Source organism: Tachyglossus aculeatus, chromosome 7, assembly GCF_015852505.1.
Source record: "Tachyglossus aculeatus isolate mTacAcu1 chromosome 7, mTacAcu1.pri, whole genome shotgun sequence".
NCBI lineage: Eukaryota > Metazoa > Chordata > Mammalia > Monotremata > Tachyglossidae > Tachyglossus > Tachyglossus aculeatus.
In genome coordinates this window covers 50,241,343-50,253,608 of record NC_052072.1, presented here as the reverse complement: position 1 = coordinate 50,253,608, position 12,266 = coordinate 50,241,343, and the positions used below count along the sequence as shown (strand labels likewise).

At 42.5% G+C, this 12,266-nt stretch overlaps 1 protein-coding gene across 3 annotated transcripts in view; it reads right to left on the bottom strand.

Annotated features, from left to right (window-relative positions):
* The window catches only part of DIP2A (disco interacting protein 2 homolog A), a 169,859-nt gene that overhangs the window by 51,653 nt on the left and 105,940 nt on the right, over positions 1-12,266 (bottom strand). For all 3 annotated transcript variants that reach the window (XM_038749833.1, XM_038749831.1, XM_038749832.1), the window contains 7 exons: positions 11,137-11,247; positions 9,885-10,008; positions 9,477-9,586; positions 7,245-7,347; positions 1,473-1,537; positions 1,089-1,182; positions 63-182 (listed from right to left, as the gene is read on the bottom strand). In XM_038749833.1, the coding sequence (XP_038605761.1) occupies positions 63-182; positions 1,089-1,182; positions 1,473-1,537; positions 7,245-7,347; positions 9,477-9,586; positions 9,885-10,008; positions 11,137-11,247 (727 nt within the window). The remainder of the gene's footprint in view (positions 1-62; positions 183-1,088; positions 1,183-1,472; positions 1,538-7,244; positions 7,348-9,476; positions 9,587-9,884; positions 10,009-11,136; positions 11,248-12,266) is intronic.

The following is a 12,266-nucleotide window of genomic DNA, read 5'->3' as shown; positions in this document are numbered from 1 at the left end:
ACGAATACCGCATATCATTCTACCTGATACCAATGCTTGCGTTTTATAACGTTTTGACTTACATGGATTAGCTCCATCTGCCACTATCAGCATTCTCAAGGAGCTGAGACTGACATCCCTTTGATCACGTTGTGCCAAGAGAGACCAGTGCATATCCCGGGATTTAACTAATGCTACCCGCGCTAAAAGGGAGGAAAAACAAACAGGTATCCTGAAGCATATGCCCACATGGAAGGGACAGAGAGAGAAAAATAAAAAAGCATTCAATTTTTGCACACACACATTTTGGGCACCCAAGGGCACACTTTGCATTATTACTTTGCACAAATACATCAAAGTATTACAAAAACAATTATGATTCTGGAATACATAAAGAAGTATAGAAACGCAATATTCCGCACAGGATTGGAAATTAAGGCCTAAGAGGTAAAGTTAAAAGTAGCCCTATGTAATCTTATTTAAAGCCTTTATACTTTTCTCTCTCTTCGCTGACAGAACAAAAGAAAATGGGCTTAAATTGCAGCAGCCAATAGGTTAATCAAAAAGAAAGAGCTTCTTGGCAGCAAGGATTGTGAATAATGAACAAAGGACACTTTAAAAAATACATTGGTCCTCATCTGAAGTAGGGAGGGCTGATGAAATGGCTTCTCCTGCTCTCCTCAAGCCCGGTAATTGGCAGAATACTAAAAATATTTTTAATTCCTTGCATTTTCACGTTTGTTAGAAGAAGTCTAAACAGTTGTATCGTTGTCTTTTTAAGAAGAAATATAAAACGTTACATTCATTTCTTTTCGTGGTCACTGTTGTCATTTAGAAAGTCACAAAACACTTACGCATAGGAAAGGGCACGCACAAAGTCATGAAAATAAATTGGACGTAATACAAGCAACACTATAGTACTGTTGTACAAGAGTTCAATTAGACTGTGTATTCTCTTCCAGACCTTAGTACAGTGCTTGGCACAAAGCAAGTACTTAACTGCTTTTACTACTACTATCATTCTAAAATGGACAAAATAGACAAAAATGACAAAAAAAATTCTAAGAGCCTTTGCACAATTAAATTGAGGGAATATATTTTCTGATTACCTTTATATGAACATACTTTCTGTATCCAGGAAAGGGGGTTCACTTTCATTAATGCATAAGGAATACTAACAACATGCATTCTGTTCATGACGCTCTGGAAAAGAAAATGTATTTGCCTCAATAAATGAACCCAATATAAAGGAAATAAAATTCCACAACTGCAGAAAAACATTAAGAGTGCACAGTCTAACAACAAAATTGAAAAATATCCAGTGATTTAAGCTCCCTCCTATTAATGTTTTAGACAAGTAATTCGGGTCAAGCAGTTGACAGTGAAGAATAAAATGTCATTTGGGAAACATATGGTTTTGAAATCTTAAAGCCATGAACATGAAGATATCAGACATCCTATTACAAAATCCATTAACATTCCACAACACTCACTGTTAATACTCCATGCCAGAGACCAGCATCCCTTTTGAAATCCAGCACATTTGTTAGCGTTTCAGCTGAAAATGGACAAAGACAATTAAGAGTAAAATCTGTTTTTTAAGGTATTTGTTAAACGCCTACTGTTTGTCAAATACTCTTTTAAGCGCCAGCGTAGATACAAGTTAACCAGATCAAATATTGATCACATCCATTAACAGCACTGTGTATTTTTTAGAAACCCTATCTAAACAGAGTTTAATACTAGTAAGGCTTTTGTAGACAATATATATCAGTCACATTTGGAAACGTCATCCTTCTACTTTTCAACATACTCAAAGCAAAAACTGTTTTGGGTCATTCATTCATTCAATTGTATTTATTGAGCGCTTACTGTGTGCAGACCACTGTACTAAGCGCTTGGGAAGTACAAGTCGGCAACACATAGAGACGGTCCCTACCTAACAACGGGCTCACAGTCTAGAAGGGGGAGACAGACAACAAAACACATCGTGTAGGCAGGTGTCAAAACCGTTAGAATAAACAGAATTATAGCTACAAATATCTTTACTGATATATACATTTATAATGGAAGTATCTAGAATTTCTTTACTGTAATTAAATAAAAACGGTATCCTGCATTAAGTCGGTGATTTGGGGCATGTTAATAGGAGGAGGGCAGATGCTATTATCTCAGCCACCTACTGAGAATCCACAGCATGCTTGGCAATATATTCTGGACCCTCCAGGTGCTTTAAAAACAGCACTACCCAAACTTTTAAAAAGAGTCATATTGATGTTTCAAAACAAATTTTGGACTTTACGAGCTTCACATTTCATTTTCAAATTTATAATGCCAATTCCCCTTCTCCAGAGTCAGTGCTTCTTTCTATTAGCTCCAAATTCCTATGCTCCCCTTTATTCCAAGTAACTGTGTACCCCGACTCTTTTGGAATAACTCACTGCTGACTCTTTGGAAGAAGAGTTCCGCTTCAAAATACAAGTGCTCTTTAGGAACCACAAAAAATATGTAGGATCCCTAAAAATTTCTAAGGCTACGCTATGGAAAATTTTCTATCTGAAATCTCAACAATGATCATCACTTCACCTTTGCTTGTACACTCTGGGCATTAAAATACAGGCCACGTGAATTTATGTAAAATGTTCCTTTTCATAATAATAATGATGGTATTTGTTAAGCGCTTACTATGTGCAAAGCACTGTTCTAAGCGCTGGGGAGGTTACAAGGTGATCAGGTTGCCCCACGGCAGGGGTCACAGTTTTTATCCCCACTTTACAGATGAGGTAACTGAGATCCAGAGAAGTGACTTGCCCAAAGTCACAAAGCTGACAGGTAGTGGAGCCGGGACTTAAACCCATGACCTCTGACTCCAAAGCCCGGGCATTTTCCACTGAGCCACGCTGCTGTAATCCTTCTCCTCCGGAAATTCCCATTAGTATTCCCATTAGAGATTCCCATGAGACTCTCCCATTAAATTAAATTCCCATTAAGAGAGCAGAACTTCGTTGGTCTAAAAACACACATTAGACCAATGTAAGAGAAGCATTTAATGGAAACAAACCTTATTATGTGATGGTGGGCAGTAACTTTTCATTGTGAACTTTGGGGCAGGATGTCAGGCTGTGACAGACGGGTAAATGAAAGGAAGGTAATGGAAGGAGAGGGAAATAAGGGAAAGAGAAAGAAAACAAAGGAAGGAAAAAGGTACTCTGGCACGACGCCTTCTCTTTCTCCTCTTCTGCTGCTGCTTTTCTGATCCACCCCAGGCTTTGAAACTGGGCACGGGCATTTCCATTCATCCATGGCCTGAAACCCCCCCACAAAGAGCAGCCATCTGTCCGCCTCACCTGCCTAAGGGCTTCAAACAGGGACAGGATGGGGATGGGAGATTCAGGGCTACTGCAGTGTGGGCACCCTGTGGGGCGGCAAGGTCTCTGTGCTGCTGCTTTTTGGCACTCGGGCCACTTCAGTGGCTCCTAGGAGAAGGAGAAGCCAGTGACTGCCAACCACGGGATGCCTATGCTCTAACAGATCCGGAGTTCGAGACGTCATCCTGCCTCCGGACCTTCCCCCAAACTGCCTGCACAGTTGAGCCTGAGATGAGGCGGGCAGGTGATGACTTCCCAGGCCTCTTGCGGCTGGAGGGCAGGGAGGACTGGGAAGACAGCGATGGTGAGGTTGTCTTCCTCTCCCTCTTTTGATAATAATAATAATAATAATAGCATTTATTAAGCGCTTACTATGTGCAAAGCACTGTTCTAAGCGCTGGAGAGGTTACAAGATGATCGGGGGGGCTCACAGTCTTCATCCCCATTTTACAGATGAGGTAACTGAGGCCCAGAGAAGTGAAGTGACTTGCCCAAAGTCACACAGCTGATTGGCAGAGCCGGGATTTGAACCCATGCCCTCTGACTCCAAAGCCCGGGCCCTTTCCCACTGAGCCACGCTGCTTCTCAGCATGGGGCAAGAGAGGTCGCCTCCAACTTAGCTTCACCTCTGGACCCCTGGGGACAGGGTGGGCTAGCTTTAATGCCTCAGATCTACTGGGGTGAAGCTAATGGCTTTGCTTCTTAGTGCTAATTCATTGGGGTTTATGGGACCCCTAGCCCCTACAGCCCCTCTGATGGTGGGAATGATTTAAACAACAATTTAAAAATTCTGGCTTCTGAGGACATTACAATGGTTAATAAGTAATACCACACCAGTTGGTGCCACCAGCATTTTCCTGATACCAACTGTCTAGTCAAATATACAGTACAGCATAGTCAAATTCCAGACACTTATTTTTAAGTAGGAGAGCACTTCGTCCCACAGTCCTATCACAGAGAAAAAATTCAATCTTCCCGTCCCGACGGGAGCGACTATGTAACAAAGTCCCCATGATTGGTAAAATAGTAATTAACCAAGACGAAGGGGATTAGAGTCCATGAACCTTCAGAGAGCAGCGGGAGTAGAGAGGCATGACTTCCCAAGCCTTGAACTAAGTCGGCATTAAGGCTTTCCTGGGCAAGAGATGCAGTCATTCCAGCCCCATGGACCAGAGCAAAATGTGTGAGAAGGGAAAAGAAGAAAAAAAATGATCTTGGCAAGGAATCAATCAATCAGTCGTATAGATTGACTACTTACTGTGTGCAGAGCACTGTACTAAGCACTTGGGAGAGTGCAATATAACAGCTGGTTGACAGGTTCCCTGCCCACAAGTTGCTTACAGTCTGGAGGGGAAGTCAATCATTTATACAAATTATGGATGTTTAGGGAAGTGCTGTGGGACCGAGGCAGGGGTGAATAAAGGTGCAAATCCAAGTGTAAGGGTGATGCAAAAGGGAGTGGGAGAAGAGGAAATGAGGGCTCAGTCAGGGAAGGCCTCCTGGAGGAAATGTGCTTTTAATTAGGCTTTGAAGGTGGGGAGGGGATGTGAAGAGGGAGGGGCTTCCAGGGACATGGCTGGGAGGTCAGCAGTGTGATAGACGAGACTGAAGTACATTGAGTGGGTTGGATTTGGAGGAGCAAGGAGTGCAGGCTGGGCTGTAGCAGGAAATCAGGGTGGGAGGAAGAATAACAATAATAGTATTTGCTAAGCGCTTACTACATGCCAAGCACTGACTGTCCCACGTGCGGCTCACAGTCTTAATCCCCACTTTCCAGATGAGGTAACTGAGGCACAGAGAAGTGAAGTGATTTGCCCAAAGTCACGCAGCTGACGAGTGGCGGAGCCAGGATTAGAACCCATGACCTTCTAACTCCCAGGCGCATGTTCTAGCCACTTCACGATGCTGACCACCCAGCCTCCTGTCTCTCCCGACTCCAGTCCGTACTTCACTCTGCTGCTCGGATCACTTTTCTACAAAAATGTTCGGTCCGTGTTTCCCCACTCAAGAAGCTCCAGTGGTTGCCCATCCACTTCCACATCCAACAGAACCTCCTCACCGTCGACTTTAAAGCACTCAACCACCTTGCCGCCTCCTACCTCACATCATTTCTCTCCTTCTACAACCCAGCCCACACACTTTTCTCCTCTTATGCCAACCTTCTCACTGTACCTCAATCTTGTCTATCCTGCCGCCGATCTCTCACCTATGTCATTCATTCATTCATTCAATCGTATTTATTGAGCGCTGTGTGCAGAGCATTGTACCAAGCGCTTGGGAAGTACAAGTCGGAAACATATAGAGACGGTCCCTAACCAACAGCCGGCTCACAGTCTAGAAGGGGGAGACAGCCAAAGAAACCAAACACATTAACAAAATGAAATAAATAGAATAAATATGGACAAGTAAAATAGAGTAATAAATATGTACAAACATATCTACAGCTTTTTACTATTATCACTTATTATTAGTAGTGCTAGTCATTCATTCAATCACATTTATTGAGCACTTACTGTGTGCAGACCACTGCACTAAGAGCTTCGGAAGTACAAGTTGGCAACAGATAGAGACGGTCCCTAACCAACAGCGGGCTCACAGTCTACAAGGGGGAGACGGACGACAAAACCAAACATATTAACAAAACGAAATAAATAGAATGAATACGGACAAGTAAAATAGAGTAATAAATATGTACAAACATATATACCTATATACAGGTTATTATTATTATTGCTTCTTATTAGTAGTGCTATTCATTCATTCATTCATTCAATCGTATTTATCGAGCGCTTACTGTGTGCAGAGCACTGTACTAAGAGCTTGGGAAGTACAACCAATCAATCAATCAATGTCCTGCCTCTGGCCTGGAATTCCCTCCCTCTTCATACCCGACAGGTAATTGCTCTCCCCACCTTCAAAGCCTTGTTGAAGGCACATCTTCTTCAAGAGGTCTTCCCTGACTAAGCCCTAATTTCCTTTTCTCCCCACTCCCTTCTGCATCACCCCAACTTGCTCCCTTAATTAATCAATCAATCAATCGTATTTATTGAGCGCTTACTGTGTGCAGAGCACTGTACTAAGCGCTTGGGAAGTACAAGCTGGCAACATATAGAGACAGTCCCTACTGTTGTGCTGTATTCCCCAAGTGCTCTGCACACAATAAGCACTCAATAAATACAACTAATTGATTGATGGATTGAGACAACTTCAGTGTTGTATGGGCTTGAAATGCTTTAATGCTTTCTAGACTGTGAACCCACTGCTGGGTAGGGACTGTCTCTATATGTTGCCAACTTCTACTTCCCAAGAGCTTAGTACAGTGCTCTGCACACAGTAAGCGCTCAATAAATACGATTGATTGATTGATTACAGGACACCATTTCAATAGGTTCCCTGAGAGATGCTAATATGCTAACAATGAGAAGCACTATGTAGTGGTACCCTGCGGGTAGCAGCCATTGTTATCTTGAAATGATTGGGGAGTGGAAATTGCTTTTACTCAAAAGCATATGCTGTATTAGTCAAAATGTTACCCAATATATCATCATCGTCAATGGTATTTTTAAGAGCTTACTATGTGCAGATCACAGTGCTAAGGGCTTGGGAAAGTACGACAGGGTTGGTAGACACGGTCCCTGCCCAGGAGTTTTCAGTCAAGAGAGGGGAAGTGATGTCACTGTAAATAAATAATTTTAGGCGTGGATATTGCAAAACTGCAGTAGGAAAAGTCGCGGTTGGTAAGGGAAACCTTTACGTAAATGGGATATTATGTTAATCAACTCTTGTAAATAGTCTCTTTTAAGATGGAAAATCTTAGCGGTTAGGCAAGGGGGTTTCACCACAACTGAGTGTATCTAACACACTCCCGGGAACTCAATAATTAAGCCATCAACTTACCTTCCGAATAGCCACATGCCTGAGTCAAGGCGTGACACTGTGCCAGCATGGAAGCATGAGATATGGTAATTCCCATCGTACTCCCCTCTTTGCTTGTCTTATACTGAAAAAGATATTTTACACAAATACAATTATCAATCACGCCTACTAGGATTTATTGCATGCAGAGTACTGTATTAAGTATGCGGGAGAACACAGTTGACTTTGACGCTGTCCCTCCCCAAGAGGCTTACAATCCAAACGATCAATCAATGGTATTTACTGAACACTTAGCGTGTGCAGAGAATTCGTCTGAGAGCTAGGGAAAGTACAATTCAAATATAGCTGGGAGACCCAATCACAGTACAATCAATCAGTGGTATCTATTGAGCATTTATTGTGTGCAGAGCACTGGACTAAGCACCTGGGAAAATACACCGTAACCGAATTGATAGCACGTTCCCTGCCCAAAATAATAATAATAATAATAATAATAATAATAATAATAATAATAATAATAATAATTACGGTACTTAAGCACTTAGTATGTGCCAGGCACTGTACTAAGCGGTGGGGTGGATACAAGCAAATCGAGTTGGACACAGTCCCTGTCCCACTTGGGGCTTCACAGTCTCAATCCCCATTTTCCAGATGAAGTGACTGAGGCACAGAGAAGTGAAGTGACTTCCCCAAGGTCCCCCAGCAGACAAGTTTGTCGGCTGTGTGACTTTGGGCAAGTCACTTAACTTCTCTGTGCCCCAGTTATCTCATCTGGAAAATGGGGATTAAGACTGTGAGCCTCCCGTGGGACAACCTGATCACTTTGTAACCTCCCCAGCACTTAGAACAGTGCTTTGCACATAGTAAGCGCTTAATAAATGTTATTATTATTATTATTATTATTATTATGTGGCAGAGTCAGATTAGAACCCATGACCTTCCGAATCCTGGGTCCGTGCTCTATCCACTAGGCCATGAGAAGCTTACAGTCTCGAGGAGGAGACAGACATTTCAATAAACTATGGATATGTACCACAGGTGCTATGGGGCTGAGGACGGGGTGAATATCAAACGCTTAAAGGGTACAAAACCAAGGGCAAGGACAATGCAGGAGGCAGTAGTTGGCAGGCGTGACCCTTCCCACAAGAAGCCAGCTACAGGAGAGACTCACAGACCCAAATAATTGAGGAACAGATGAAAGAAGGAGAAAGAAACAAAGTTCCAGGTGATGAAGTACAGAATGCTAAAAAGACAAATGAATAGATTTAAAATGATATAAGTACAGAATAGGCAGGAGGACTAAAAGCCGGGGAATACAAGCGCTGAGAGCAGCTGATGGACAGATGGGACCTGGAAAGGAAGGGCTGGAATTTCAGGAAATCAATCAATCAATCAATCGTATTTATTGAGCGCTTACTGTGTGCAGAGCACTGTACTAAGCGCTTGGGAAGTACAAATTGGCAACAATTTGAGGAAAGCTCAGAAGAGGAGGGAGAGGAGGGAAAGCTGTAGTCTAGTGATTTAGAAGAGAGAGGGAACTGCAGACAGGAGGAAGGGTGTGAACATGGGCGGCCAGAGGGAGGAGTTGAGAATGAGGCACAATGAGAGGAATGTAGAGTGGGAATTGAGATGTAGTGGGAGAGGCTGATAAGTAACATGGAGACAAATGGAGGGCCTTAAGTATTTTCTTCATAGGAAAGGAAAGGGTAACCACTGATGGACTGACTGATTGAAGGTTTCTGAGGAGTGAAGAGCCGTTAGCAGGAGTGATCTGGGCAGTAAAGTGGAGAGCAACAGAACAGTGAGGAGACAGACACAGTAATCTAGCCAGGATATGATGAGCACCTGATCCAGGACAGTGGCATGTTTGAATGGAGAGAAAATGGGTGATCCTGGATAAATATGTCCACGGTGAGAATGCACCTGGCATAGGTACACTAGTTGAATATTGAAAAAGAGGACTGGCCTCTAAATCACTTAGTTCATGTACTCTGTTCTCCTTTACTCTTTTGAGAAGGGGAAAATGGGAGTCCCAAGGGATCACTGACTAGCTAGAACAGAGGATTCACATCAGAAAATATCAGCCACAGATAAGGTTCCCCTAAAACTTCAGGGAGCTCTGGTGAGGTGCCACGGTGACCAAAGGCAACACACAAAAAATTGCTGAGAAAACAGAATTACAACACAATGACGAACAGAAATACAAAAGGCATCCGATATGATCGGCATGAATTTCAATTTAGTTGAATTTACCTCAATATAAGCAATTTCCCTGCTAGCATCCCTGACAGGAGGATGCCAGTCTTTGGATGGTTTTGCCAAATGCTTCCCATCAATCACAAACCACACCAACCGAGGCCAACCTTCAAGGAAAAATAAAGCAAATCCATTAGTGCGAATTGCACATGATCCAACTCAATCTGCTCTATCCTCAGACATTCAAACTACTTCCACCCACAGGTCAACACTCAAATGAAGAACAAATGCTACAGTTTGATCAGAGCTTATTTTGGGCAAAAACCACTTTTACATTCTGTTGAAGGTTTTCCTTTTTAAAACCACACATAATCAGAATCAAGCCAGCAACTTTGCAGCTGCATGCATTCAGGATGTACTTTTTCTCTGATTAGGGAAAGACGAGGAATACTGAAATAAGCGTACCTTTGAAAGTAACTACTTCTCCGGTTTGTGCCTTAGGGAGACCTTTCTGACACGCATCTGTTGTCAGAGCTAGAGTTACACCACAACTGCCCAAAAGAAATCCAATTTGTTGGCTGCCAGCATCCTATTAAAAAGTGATAAAATGCACTGTAAATTTCAATGGGCTAAATAAGCTTTATTAATAAATGACATCTCCCACTCTTTTGGATCCTGCCCCTCTGCCTTCAAACATGCTCAAGTCTCTAACATGCTAGAAACCAAAATCAAAGCAAAATTCCTCCTGATTCTGCTGCAATTTCCAGCTACCAGTTTATCTCCTCACTCCTATTTCTGTTCAAAGTCCTGCTCAAACATCTGCAAAGACCACTTCCTCTTCCAATCTTATTTTGTTCCATTCAGACCGCATTCACCAGGATCTCCAATCACCTCCTTTTGGCTAAGTCTTTCCTAATTCTCCTTGACCATAAGGCTGCCTTTGACACTACTGATTTTTTGACATTCCTTTCTCCTAGAGAGAGCTCTCTCTCTGGCCTTGATTTCACTGACATGACTGTCTCTTATTTCCCTCCTTACCTCTCTGACCACTCTTTCTCAGTCTCTTTTGCTGGCTTAGAAAGATCTGTTTTGGGTCCCCTGTTCTTCTTGCTCAGTAAAGTAGGACACAGTTCCTGTCACACAAGAGGCTCAAAGTCTAAGGGGGAGGGAGAACAGGTATTCAACCCTCACTTTATAGATGAGGAAACTGAGGTACAGGAAAGTAAAGTGACTTGCCACTTATCAAACATTAAAGACATTGACTATGCCCCCACCTTGAAGAACACTATCCTATCAGATGTTCAGTAACCTGGGAAACAACACTAAAATCCTCTTTTCACCGCTGGCTGATTCCTAATGAACTCTGTCGGGTTTGATCTGGGGAGTTCCTGCCAGCTCAAAACCGTCTCTGTCTTTCAGTCGGTGGAACAGTACAACATCTCCGACCTGTAGATCATCAGCAATTTAGATGACTTCCGTACACAAGGTTTGGGGGCTTTCCCAGATATCAAAATATCTCCCTTAGTTACTCAGAGCAGCTTTACTATTTGATCAGCCTGGACTGATCCAATCAGTTACCTAGTGACATTTATGGTTACCGGCGAACAGGGGTGACAAATACTGACTTCTGGTAGGCCCCCACGTCTTCGGTCTTGCACGTATGTGGGAGTGTGTATAATTCAGAGATGATATAATGATGCCAAAATATTGGTTTTACCTTTCTTGTTAATGGCACTTCTATTGGCACGGGAATAAGTTCTGCCAGAAGGCAACCATAAAATGCCACCATAAACATCACGGGATCACTGTTTGGAAACACAAGCGCCACCTAAAAATGATAAGGGGAAAAGAGCTGTAAGTCTGCACAATGCACAATGGATTTTTTCCGATTTTTCATTAAACTACTCATTGACCTCTAACACTCTGAGTGTTTCCCTGGTTTTCCTACTTGAGGCTTTCATACAAGATCCCTCTATTTAAAATTTTATATTCTGTGAATCTTGAAGTGATACACTGTCACAGGGCTTCCCATTATTAATCAGTGATTTCTGATTGATAAGTATATTTCTATTTTTAGGCATTACTGGGTTTTCTCAATGTTTAAAATAGGTTACGTACTGAGTATTTCTTCAACATAGAATTTGTCCCATATTAATAAATAAAACTATCCAGAGTGACTCTTTGGTACGGAGGAGGGAGCAACTGAAGATGACCCATGTGCTATTTGGTGGGGAGGGGATGTTTCAGGGGCAAAACTGCAGGAGTTGTTGGGGGTGGAAAAGAAGGGAAACGGGCTTTGAGGGAGGAAATAAAGCTGGACTTTCAGCTGGAGGAGCTGGAGGCGTCTTGATGGTCAACACAGAAAAATGGTAATTGCCTCCACACTCCCTTCAAAATCTTTCTGAAACCTTTCCCCACCAGCAAACAGACCTTCCAGGTACAGATAAAATTCCCTACAGTCACTGCTACAACTATTTAGGGCAATATCTGATTTTAAAGTTCATTTTGGAACGAGATGACTGCCACTTTCCAAATGGTGGCTGTAACTGCAGTGTGGTGCTACTGAATATGAGCCAAGCTAAATTAAAAGAAAAACAAAAACAAAAAAACAAAACACAAACGAACCAATGAAAAGAAACACCCCAACATGGTTTCTATAATTTTGATAGTATGCCAGGAGATTAATCAAGTGGCCAAACATCTTTTGGGATGAACTATGAAACACTGAGTGGATGAAATAAAGGGAGCAGTCTTGCACTGGCTGAAAAAATCAATAATATTTATTGAGTGCCTACTGTGTGTAGACTGCTTGGGAGAGTTCAGTAGAGGTAAAAGACACAATCCTTG